General features: G+C 39.5%; 1 protein-coding gene across 1 annotated transcript; it reads right to left on the bottom strand.

Moving 5' to 3' along the window:
* Positions 1-3,449: 3,449 nt before the first annotated feature.
* On the bottom strand, positions 3,450-11,574 carry ETAA1 (ETAA1 activator of ATR kinase; the record flags this gene model as incomplete). The annotated part of the gene is given in 6 exon segments (XM_003203679.4): positions 3,450-4,673; positions 4,676-4,723; positions 6,657-8,734; positions 9,070-9,188; positions 10,715-10,791; positions 11,382-11,574. Coding segments are annotated over 6 exon segments (2,586 nt in total), but the record flags the coding sequence as incomplete, so codon positions are not given.
* Between the last annotated feature and the right edge of the window lie 1,460 nt (positions 11,575-13,034).

The raw sequence follows: 13,034 nt of genomic DNA on the forward strand, positions 1-13,034 counted from the left end.
TGCTGCTGTTACACGCAGACAATAGTCAAAGAAATTTATATTTAGTTCCACAAGAACAGTACATTAGGTATTCCTAAGTGTTTTATGAGGCAGGACTTTTCTGACTATTCTGACAAAAACAAGCATGCGTAGGAACCGGAGCTTTGAGCAAATATTGCAGTTATGATTTACAGCACAATCGCCAGAATCCTCCTGGCTTCATCCTTGATGGCTACTTACTCAGGCTGTCATTTTTAGCTCCACAGATTCTATCTGCCTTGGCCTCTTCTACAAACACTGGATTCACTGGAGTGTGGTACAAACAATGCAGCTCTCAAACAATGAAGCATTTGTGTTCATTTTCTTCTATTTTATCTTTGGAATTCTACTATTTAGGTCACTATCTGTTGCTTCCAGCTATTCTTTCCTGACAAATTGTAGCTCTTTTTAGGCTTAAAAAAGATATAATCAATGAATTCATCTATGTTATTCCTCTGGGTATAAAGGTCTAGATGTAATAAGTGGTACACACAGTATAAGATTACATTGCCATTCCTGAAGTGCAATCCCAAGATTAATTGTGCTTTGTAGACCAAAACTTTGAGAGTTGCTGGATACTTTGAAAATCTGACATAAATAACACAATAAAAAAAGTCACCAAATTTCTCAAATACTTTAAACAGAGTCCATTCACCAGCATGAAGTGAAAGGTTGTGTATGAATAGATGTATTTTCTAAAATATATAATTTTAGATACAGGTGAGAATAATGATGAATAGGTCCTGTACTTGACTATACCTGTCTACGTAAAATGAAAAATCAGCACGGGTTTTAGCTGAAAAAGATAATCCTTGGATTTTAGTGAGAAACATCACTCACAGCAAGATTATTTCAAAGCCCATGAAATAAAAATTATACTCAGGTATGGGGACATACCATACCATTTCCATTTAAACTGAAGCCTACTGATTGCTCATGTAAAAATTACTATGCTCTGAATGAAGATGAGTCCTTAAGCAAACAGCCATAAATTAATTTATAATGAAACGTGACAGTCATAATTTAATTTGGGTTGTATTTAAGATTGTTGTTACTATTCGTATAGGTCCTTTTTGCCTGGAGGAAGATGTGGCTTCATAGCAAAATGCCAGCTACTGAAATACAAAACTTTTTACACGTACACGTGTATTAATTAATTAAAATCATGTAGATACTTTCCTAATGAAGAACTGTTGTTTCCTGCAAGCAGTGAGACAAGAGCTTGCATGACTGAGGCTGGCACACACAGTATTGATGGGTTGCCAAGAAGGGTGCCGAGCAAAATGTGCAGAATCTGTTGGGTTGTGGGGCTGCTTCTCCCCTTCCTTTCTTAGGGTGAGCAGAGGGGGTGGAACAGGGCAGCAAGCAGTAAGGATGCAGGTTTTGTGCTTCTCATCTGGTCCACATAGCTTCCAGCTGCCCGTATACATCACAGCAGCTGTCTGGGCCCAGCACCACGGCCCTGCAGTATCTGCTCAGCTGATGGCTGGTTTGTTAGCACAGAACTGAAAGGCACTTTGGTCACCTGAAGTCTGAGCTGCCCTCTCTGTGTCAATGGCTGCAAGGCCGCATGCCTGGCCTGTGCCCATTGGGGTAGCTGCACCCCTACAGTGCTACTTGTTTAATGTGGGATTAGGCTGGGTTAAATTCCTGCCTGCCCACTGCCATGTCTTAGGATCACATAATCATGGAATATCCCAAGTTGGAAGGATCACTGAGTCCAACTCCTGGCTCCATACAGCACCATCCAAGCCTGACATTGTTGCCCTCCGCTCCCTGTGAGGAGCTGCAGCCGCCATGATGCCTCCCCTCAGCTCCTCTGCTCTGCACTGAGCAAACCCAGGGCCCTCACTGCTCTGCCTGCCGGGCTGCTCTGTGTTCAGTATCCTGGGAAGGATATGAATGCAATTTTTTTTTTTCTTTTTTGAGATAAAAATACCTAGCATGTGGAATTTTGCTGTTGATATTGTAGATGTTGTTATTCTTTGTAGTTATTCCTAAGCCACAGTGAGTCTTCCTTCTGCCTTCACTGACTCCACCAGTGAAACTGTATAGCTTTTCACTTTGACCAGGGATTCTAATAAAAGTGATACAGAAGGGTTCTAATTTTAAACCAAGAAACAATTTCTCTGTTTCTAATAGTACAAAGTCACAAAGACTCTTCAGTTTGTTAATTGAAGATGATATAGTAAGGTGTTTGAGGATAGTCAGTAAGGGTGTGACCAAAACAATCTCATTTAGTCTTGACATCAGTTAAGAAACCATGATCCCCAAAAACTTGTGATTTCTATTTGGAAAACAGTGCTTAAGAAAGGCCAAATTAAAGACCTTGAGTTGGAGCATCGATGCTAAAAAATGGGTATTTATGAAAAGCAGAAGTCAACGCCCTACTGTAATGATTAGGTTAATGGGGGAGAGCAGTAGATGCATTAGCTGTAAACTGTCAAAAAGATGTTTCACGCTTACTAGCAAATAGACTCTTCAATCATGGTTATTATTCACATAGGAAGTAACCAGGTAAGCAAGTGACAGTAATTCATCAAAAAGTTGATTGCATCTTCCTCCAATTGCAAAGGGCTCTTTGTATATCTCTTCTAAGAACAGAATTCTGTGCACTAAGCTCTTTTCTACAGCTCCAAGGACAAGTGGGATGGTCAGATCTGTAACAGGATGAGCAACTGCTGGGTCAGACCAGCATCATTTCAGAGGACAGCCCCAGTGCCTTACTATTGCCTGTGCCTGAGATCCCTTCATCATCAAACTCTTATTGGAATAAATACAATGTTTGCAACCACCACTTAATTGGGTTTCATGCGTCTGTCATATGGACCTGCAAAACTAAACTGTTAGAACACTGCCAGCAGAGGTTCGGCAGCACGCTGTTTTATGTTATATGATCTGTTAAGTGTATCATGTGTATCATTGTGGTGACGTTTTCTGAAAAGCTGAAACCATTTTTTCTGGGTTAACTTTGCCAGATCAGGAAGCTGACCCAACTCATCATTTGTTGCACAACGACTGGAGCTGGCAGGACAGGGAACTGCAGCCAGAAACCGCAAGTAATGCTCGTTTGGCACCAATATGGTCTTCGGTGGACTTCAGGATTTGATTTTATAATGCACTAATTAGCACCAAGGACAGTGGTTAATAAAAAAGCACCTTCAGTAGTTTGAAAAACAACATGGCGTGGTATTCCAGGACCCAGCTGCAGATGGTCATGCTTAGAACCATCTAAGCATCCTATGGAAAGGATTGTTAGTTTAAACTGACCACGAGAGGTGGTTTGCCACCACTATAGGTAGAAAAGCGAGGCATAGAATAACTGAATAAAACACAAAATAAAACTGTAAGGTAAAGTCAATAGAGAATTCCCATTGTGCTTCCTTTTACCAATTTCTCCAGTATTTTTCAGAACAGACTAGAAAAATATTAAAAAAAAAAAAGTTTAATGACAATTTACAAATATACAATACTTACATTTTCAAAAGTTACAAAAATGGTACTTTAACAGAAACCAAAAGCTTCATCTGACCTTTGGTACATTTCAAAATTAGTTATTTACAAAGAAAAAAATCACAGTCACTTTTCATAGTGTCAATGTTTACATGTAAGCATCCCTCAGTTAAAAAACATCTCACAGCTTACCCACAGGCACTTTTTGCAGTTTGAGCTCTGCACCCATCCATCACATTGAGAATTCTATCAGCCCCCGTTAAGCTGACATGACATTGCATTATTATGTTTTAACAGACTTTAGTTTGAAGAATATGTATAACCATCACGCTAAACTGATTCACAGTTGGTGACATTTCACCTGGTGCATTTTGTATTGCTTATGGCTTGGTACAATGACACAGGCTTCCTTTTCTAATTAGCTTGTAATACACGTTAAGAAAAAAAAAAATGGACTAATTTTATTAGGTAGTATAATTCCATCTCTTCATAGAGGAAATTAAAAACAAAAGTGTTCTTCCCATGCTGTTATTTCACCTCATGAAATTTGTATATTAAACCCTTTCTTCACCATGCACAATTTTTGCCTAAAGGTAACAGACAAACAGATGAAGGCTTCCAAAACCTATTCATTTCTATTACTTTTCCCATTAGTGGACGTTTTCTAGTTTGAACTTATTTTAACTCAAACTTTAGAAATTTCCCTTGAGAGCAAACACAAGTATTGTTTTGTCTGTGTGTGCTTGAGTGTCTTCCTTTAGTTTAAAATATTTCCAATAAAAGAAATACAGCCAAAATACATACAGCCCATTTTTGAAGCCTCTAACTTATTAGCGTACACAATTTTTTCACGTGGTCATGATTTTTAGAGCATGTAACTTCAATGCGTAACAGAATGGGAACTCAAAAAGCCTTGAAATTCATTGTTTTGAGGACAGTTTGGGACTACACGTTTCCCACAGGTATGTTTTAGTTAAGACTAAATACCACCAGAATATTAGTTACGGTTCAGGATCAGGATCTTTTTTTAAACCAAGAAATAAGAAAAGCTTGCTGTCAGCAACTGTGGGTGCAGCTTAAAATGTCTTCCATCGTTACAACATTGCCCTCCCAAGAACTTAGAAACTCCAGTCAAACTGAAGCATCTTTTAAGAATGCCTGCATTCTGGATTTCCTTCGTGCAAGAGCTTCTTGTTTTTTCTTTCAATTTCTTCTTGAGAACATTTTCTGTGTTTCTGTTCCACCATAGACGCTGTAAATAAAACAATGCATTAGGACAAGTTTTTCTTGTTTTGTTTTTTCCAATATGTATTTTAACTCATCTGTTTTCAGTGTGTGAAGATACATGGCAAGAGCACACTACTGTGACATGCCAGGCACCCAAGCCCATCTATCCTGTCCCCAGGGCAGAAGGGGGATAAGATGCATGACCTTTGCAGCGCTGCTGATTACTACCTCACAATGAAGGTATGGGGGGGGTGCAGACATTTGCTTCAAGGAAATTTTAGTTGGCTGCCCTTCAAGTGAACCTTGTGACATGAGGAGTCAACAAAGGAGACGGCAGTGGGTTAAGAAAATTAAGGCTATCGGAATGAAAAGGGCTCAACAATTTAGTGAGTTAGAGAGATGGGCATCGAGATGGTATAGACACAGGGGTCAGATATAGTACAGGTGTCACACAAATAAAACCAGAAAGGTTGAAAAAAGGTCAAAAGGAGCAATAAAAATTGGCAAAGGAGACAAGAACATGATAGCTAAACGTAATATTTTATATGTTGTGTTACAGAACTATAAATTCCTGTACAATAAAATCCTGACCTCATTGGAACCAACAGGAAGGCTCCCATCATTCTTCAGGTCAAGAATTTTACCATTTTTATGCACCCATTTTCAATTAATGTATTTTTAATAAGTAGTTTTCCAGACTGGATTAACAGAACAAAGGCTCAATTTGACTCTTAAAAAAAGATGATTTACAGATGTCCATTACATATTAGTTTTTGCAAAGACTGCTTAATACCCAGCCTTTCATTGCAGCAAGATCTTTTCACAAACAGCGTAAGATAGAAGAAAGTTCTGTTGTTTCTCTGGAAATAAAATCTAAGCTAAGAGGGCACTTTCTTTTTCATAAATATATTCTCTAAAGCATTCTGCAGAATGACTATTTAACTCTCCTCCCCTCCCATTCAAAATGGTTTATTTCCATTTGTCTACTTCTTTGCTGGGTACAGAAAAGATAAAATAGTGATTCTTTACATAATGCTGGCTGATGGTTTCCAGGAATTACTTTTTGTTTTTATAACAGCACTTCCTAGCAATTGAGGTTGATATAGTACACTTCAAAAGGCCCATTTTATCAAAATTAGTACTAATAAATACTCTACCAAGCAATTAGGTCAAGTGAAAGTGAGGACAGACTGAAACTTGGCTGGTTCTACATTTCTCTAGCGAATAACAGTGCTTAGAATATTGCAGACCACTTCAAAATGGACTGGTCTAGTAACCATCTGGGAGGGTAAATAAAAGGAAGTGTTAGTGTTTGGGTTGATTACACAAGGAATATTTCACTGGCAATTCTGGTCACAGAGCAAATAACAATACACGCCTAGGTTTCAGAATGATTCGAGGTTCCAATTTCCAGGCATACAATAAAAAGAAATTGGCATTCTGTATCATTTGCTGCCTTTTCCCTGCCCCACCATAAACTGGGGTTTTAAAATCCTGGCTGAGATAAATAATTTTTAATGTTTTTTTGTTTTGTTTTGTTTTTTTTCTCTCCAAAATGTACTGCTAATTCAAGCACTGACTTGCACTACAGCACTTACTGTGTACCAAAATGGTTTGAAGTAACTCAGAGTACAGTATGCTGAGTGCTGCCACCAGAGTATACCTGATTCTAGTGGTTCTGAGTGTCTGTGGAGTATGAAGCGGAACAAAAATAGGAAAGAGAAGTCCTTAACTACAGGAATTCAAGAAATGTGTCAAGACAGTTTTAAGTTTGGTGAAAACAACTTCCAAATTCTCATTAGTACATTTACTAATGCCTAAACTGAATGGATAAATATTGAAACCTATTTTAAGCTGAAACGTGGTATAAACTTACCCTGTAACTTTCTGTGCACAGTGAGGAAAAAAATAACAACAAAAAAGCAGTTCAGCAGTGATTCAATATCTAAGACACGCACCTGATGCAGGCAATGCAAAAGACTCTGAAAGGTGCCTCTTGAAAGGTGGTTTTGTATTTTCAGGCTTGCTATGCAAGGTCACATTCACCTGATTCTTACTTCCTTCCAAACCCTGAAGAGCAATTCCAATGCCAGAATGACTCCCTGGATTTTCAGGCCCTACATGAAGAGCACTCTGAGAGCTGTCAGTCTTTCGAAACTTAAACTTTGAAGGCAGAAGTGACATGCTGTTACCGGAACTGTTATTTGGCATCTTTCCTTTATTACACAAAAGATGTTGGCTCTCTAACGATTTGCTACAAAAAATGTTCATCGCATTAGCTGGGCTTGCTTCAGAACTAGTTTCTTTTGCTGGCACAGAATTTGACCTGTGCCATTTTCCTGAAGCATTCTTTCTAGTATCTTCGGAAGCAGCTTGATGATAGTTTTTTGACAGTGTGTATTTACTCTTCACTGAAGTACCAGAGGTTGCTGTTAGAGGACTCGGTACATTTTTACAGTTTGCTACATGCCCTGTTGCAGTCAGCCCATGTGTAACCCTTGAGAAGTTCCTAGAGTTGTCTAGTGAATGACCATCCTGCTGTGCGTTTCTTTGTTGTGCCAAGGGGTGATCAGACAGTCCTTGTTTAGATGCTGCAAAGCCACTGTCAGCATTTGATCTGGATTGAATACTGGCTCCTTGTATCGTTTTAGTTCTTTCGCTTCCTTGTTTAACATCCTGGTTCTGAGTCTGCTTTTCTACATCATCACATACTTGATACAATAATTCGTCGTCCTCACAGTTTGCATCCCAAAGACTATCAGATTCACAAAACATGTCTAAAACCTCATCAGAGAACTTTGGTTCATTCCAGTCATCAAATGACAGAGAACATTTCTTTGGTGTTTCAGCTGGATTTAAGTGACCAGTACTGACATTAGGTTTCGTGTTGGTAGAAACACAGGTTGATTCACAGAAAACAACGTGTGTGTTATTCCCAGGTTTTTCAGTCTGAGGTCTACGAGAATTAGATCTTGAAGAACAAAGAGGAACAAGGTTACCTTTAGACTCAACAGTTCCATTTCCATTCTTCGCTTGAGATCTCATTGAAACAGGAATACAGTTAAAATCGTTGTTGGGGGCACTCCTCCAAGCAGAATCCATGCTTGCCATCTTTGAGTTTTCCATCTTATTATAAGGCTTTCGTAAAGAAAGAGATTTTGCAACATTTTGTGCATTTTTACTAGGATGCTTTGAAGGTGAAAACTGGAAACTGTTAGATTCGTGTACGCTCTCCAAACAAATTACTGAAGTAGAATTACTTCTTTCCTTTGTTCTGCTGGCATCACTGAAACCCTGCACAGATGGATTTATAGGAATTGGTGGAGCTTCTTCAATATTTATCAACTCGGGATTTTGGGTTATTTGCATCACAAAAGAGTCATCTGCCAAAAAATCTGTATCCCAGTCATCAAAATCATCATTAACTACTCCAGCAGGCTTACTGGAGACCACCAAGTCTGTCTTCAAAGAAGAGTTTTTTTTTGTCAGTGTGTGAGTATCAGTTTTTTGAAAAGTCTGTTTCACACTTCCTAGTGCACGTAGGGTATCTTTTCGACACGCACTTGATCTACCATTTTGCACATTTTTAATTTGCTCAGGAAGGTGGTCAATCTCCAAGATACTTTTGTTTTCACAGAAACTGTTATTTAGAGAAATACCTGACAGCCCTTGGCTTAACTGTCCACTACACTTCTGGGTAGAACAATCAAAAAGAGCACGGAGGGCTATTTCAGCCTCGAGGTCTATAGACTTTTGACTGCTAGACTGACAAGGCTCTACTGTAGGGATGCCAGTACTTTCTCCAACTGGTTTCAGAGACAGAGCAGTACCTGTTGCAGAAACTTCATCAAGGAGCGATTTCAGGTTCTTGATTTTTAATTCATCTTTGTAATTATTTAAAGACTCGGAGGTGGTCTGGATAAAGCCATGACTAAGCTTCTCTTGTTCATGAACAGCATCTAGCTCTACCAGATTTTTATCAAATTCCTTGGCCAACTTCATGAGCTCCTCTTCAGGACTTTTTATTTTAAGATCTCTAGATTAATAAAAAACAAAAGTAAAATAAAATAGAAAAGAGAATCAGACCTATTGAGAAAGTTTTGCCAAGTTCAACTAAGCTACCCTATATGCTGTTTATTCTCTAGTTCAGCAGCTACTGAGAGTATGACTGAATCCTGCTGCTCTCAATGCATGCAGTCCTTTAGATAATTCCCAGTGATAACCACCCAAATAACAAGATAGCAATTGCAAAGTTAAAATCTTTCTGTATGCTAATATACAATTACATGGCTCACTATGCATACTGAAACACCACATAGCCTTTTTACACGAAAACCCAGCTACCATGGGCAAGGCAAAACTCTGACTTACCTTGTACAACATAACTTGGTCCTGCCTCGCACTTTCACTACTCCAGGTGTGCAGGGAATAGCATCCTCACCAATCCATGTCCCTAGAAGGGAGCCTTCATTACAGGCTGCTTTTTCATCCTGGATGATTAGATTTATAATGCTTAGCAATTTGATTTCAGATAAAGATTTGACTAGACACACACCTTGCATTAGTTAAAGTTACTAAACCAATTAAATTGGATCAAATCTATTGAAAGCCATGGATAGGAGCTAAACCAATACAAGCTAAGCAAGATTACTCCAATATCGTTAACTGATAGTTGTATCAGTTTAATTATATCAATTTAATGCTGGAATTCAATTAAAATAATTGAATTTTAGTTTGGTGCTTAAATCTAATACTATATTTGCTTCCCAATCAGGTTTACGAATAATCAGCAATATTCACATTACAAGCTGTGATTTAGTTTATTTACTTTAGTACACAAGTAAGAAGCTACTTAAGATACCCTTATCTTTATCCACTTACAGCAGCATTAACAGATCAGAGAATTTGAAACAGATCAATGTATTATTTTGTATGGCTCCTGGAAAAACAATCTGACTTCTTCCATTACAACTCTTACAGAAGGAGACTTTAAACAGAAATAAAGGATGTTTAGAAACGGAATGAGCTTGTTTTACAGCTTCAACATTCAGACTGGGATCTGAATTCCGAAAACTAAGAGATACACTACTGCAGCAGTACAATGAGTACAGGGCAGAGCCAAATACTGAATGTGAGGAATTACTGCACGTAAGCCAGCAAAGGTAATTTGAACTTAACTGACTATCAGGGTAGTTTTCAGTATGTTTCATTTTTCAAGAAAAAAGAACACAAGCAATATATATTAGCAAACCCAGTATGATACTATTTATAGTCATTATAGAACTGTAGTCATTTAAAAGGAAATGACATCCCTTATCAATGATTTTCTAATTCTACTTTCTCACAAATATTCAAAATAGCGAATACATTTAAATGGCTCTGTCAAACAAGTAGGCATTTTTGGCAAGCCACATTCTACAGACTGTACTAGGAATGACAAGTTCTCTTCTTGCATCTAGTAAAATACAAACAATAAGACTCCTGTTAAAGACTATCTTCTTTTCATTTTGTAGGCTGTGGATGTCAGTTTGACAGCCAGAAAGAGACGTCAAGAGCGTGGACCTTAGGGTAAAAAATGCAAATTATTTAGAATAATGGGGCAGCTTTACTGTGTTTATATCATTGAGCAGCCTCTCTTAGATATCTAAGTCAGATGTTGCCAAGTAAATCCAGTACGTGAAGAAACTATACCTTTTAATGCACAAGTGATTAAAGATAAGTAAACCACAGTAAATCTTCTAAGATCAGGGGCAATAAGCTGAGTTCTGCAAGTAGAACTTCTTAAATGCAGCTGCAACTAGTCTGCTTTCTTCATACATCTTGTTTTTTTTAAGAGTCAAATGTTGAGCTTATGATTATAATTCAAGCCAGTTTTATAAACATGTTTCTAGTTATCTGCACACTTGCTTCTTGCCATGTATGTTAGACTACTGTAACTAAAAGGGAGCCTTCAGTAAAAGCATTATTCATTTCAGTACTGCATATACAGAGCATTGTTTTAGAAAGTAACAATTACCTGAGGAGCAATCCTATTAACAATTTCTGAAATTTCTACTGCACATCTACTGGTGAGCTGTTTGGTTTTTTCTTTGCCTACGAAAATAATAATAATAATAAAAAAACTTTTTAAAATGGCAAAACTTTACAATTTATAAAGTTCATTATAGTTCAAATTACACTTGATGAAGTCAGAACTTGATATAGCACTATACTGAGGAATTTGGAGGATTTTAATAAAAGTAAAATCAAACCAATCACTTCTGAACTCACGAGGTGCTGTCATGATACAAGAAGGGGCATTTTTCCCATAAACCTGGACTTTTATCACAGAATCATTTGAGTTGGAAGGGATCTTTAAGGCCATCTAGTCCAACTCCCCTCCAATGAATAGGGAAACCTACAGGACTATCAGGTGCTCAGAGTTCCATCCAGCCTTAGCTTGAATGTCTCCAGGGATGGGTCATCCATCACGTCTCTGAGGAACCTGTGTCAGTGCCTCATCACCCTTACTGTAAAAACCTTCTTTCTTATGTCCAATCTAGATCTCCCATCTGTTAGTTTGAAACTATTTCCCCTTGTTCTGTCACAAGAGACCCTGCTGACGAGTCTGTCCCCTTCTTCTAATACACTGCAATTGCATTCCCTTGACAGGCACCCTGAAGTCTGAATTTTGTTAATATTACCTAGTCCACGTGCAATTGGTGAATGAGGATCCCAAAAGATTTCTTGCTGTATATCAGTGTCATTAACTGGTGAGCTGAAGGTGGGTATTCTGGATTTCCTACTCAGTGATCTCTTTGGAGTTTTATGTAAACATGGCTCTGTGTAAACAGAAAGGTGATTCTTATTAAACAATAACAAACACAAAGGTGAAGAAATTCAGAATCTAACTTAGACCCAGGGTGAGGGGCAGTGGAGATAGAATCATGGAATCACCAACGTTGGAAAAGACCCACAGCATCATCCAGTCCAACCATCCACCCATCACCAATAGCTGTCACTAAACCACATCCCTCAATACAAAATCCAAAAGTTCCTTGAACACTTTCAGTATTGGTGAATCTACCACTTTCCTGGGCAGCCCATTCCATTGCCTCACCACTCTTTCAGAGAAGCAGTATTTCCTAACATCTAGCCTAAATCTCCCCTGGCACAGCTTGAACCCTCTAGTTCTATCACCAGTTACACGAAAGAAGGGGCCAACTCACTACAACCTCCCTTCAGGTAGTTACAGAGAGCAATAAGGTCTCCCCTGAGCCTCCTCTTTTCCAGACTGAACAGTCCCAGCTCCTTCAGCCACTCCTCATAAGGCTTGTGCTCCAGACCCCCCAACAGCTTTGTTGCCCTTCTTTGAACAAGCTCCAGGGCCTCAATGTCTTTCTTGAAGTGAGGGGCCCAAAACTGACACAGTACTTGAGATGTGGCCTCACCAGTGCTGAGTGCAGGGGGACAATCACTTCCCTGTTCCTGCTGGGAACACTGTTTCTGATACAAGTCAGGATGCCATTGGCCTTTTTAGCAACCCGGGCACACTGCTGGCTCATGTTCAGCCAAGCATCAATCAATACCCCCAGGTCCATTTCCTCCACGCAGTCTTCCAACCACTCTGCCCTAGTAGCATTGCCTGGGGTTGCTGTGGCCAAAGTGCAGGACCTGGCATTTGGTCTTGTTGAACCTCACCCTGTTGGCTTCAGCCTAGCTATCCAGCCTGTCCAGATCCCTCTGTAGGGCCTCACTACCCCCAGGCTGATCGACACTTCCAGCCAACTTGGTGTCATCTGCAACCTTTCTGAGGGTGCACTTTAGGAAGAATCAAAACAAAGCTCACAGTCATCGAGGTTCTTTACTTACAGGATGGGTTCTTTCCACTGTAGTTAATGCAATACAAGATGGTGATATCACACAGAGATGACAGGATGCTGACAGCTGGATGCCCAGCATCTAACATTACATATGAGGACTGCCTGTCTTCTTACCCAAAGGAGTACTGTGTGTTAATGAAATGCTAGGTAGAGCTACAGGGGAGAATGTTTTGTGTCCTGCCTCGTTCTGTGTCTCACACAGTAAAAGATCGTGTAAGACTGGTCTGGGTCAAAACTCCCACAGGCCCCTGAAAGACTCTGTGTCACAACTCCCCACAGGTGCACCGTCCACAGATCTCTGCACTGTGCCTCTCCAGGTGGGGCTGATAACAACAAGGACACAGCCACACACAACGGCTGCCTCAGCCTGCCCGTCAGACACGGAACCGCCTGCACAACTTCTAGAAGATGCCATCCGTACGCCAGATGCACCCTGCGAGCTGCTTTACGCCGCGGCTCGCGGCTCCTCTTCTC

This window comes from Meleagris gallopavo, chromosome 2 (assembly GCF_000146605.3).
Source record: "Meleagris gallopavo isolate NT-WF06-2002-E0010 breed Aviagen turkey brand Nicholas breeding stock chromosome 2, Turkey_5.1, whole genome shotgun sequence".
Classification (NCBI taxonomy): Eukaryota; Metazoa; Chordata; class Aves; order Galliformes; family Phasianidae; genus Meleagris; species Meleagris gallopavo.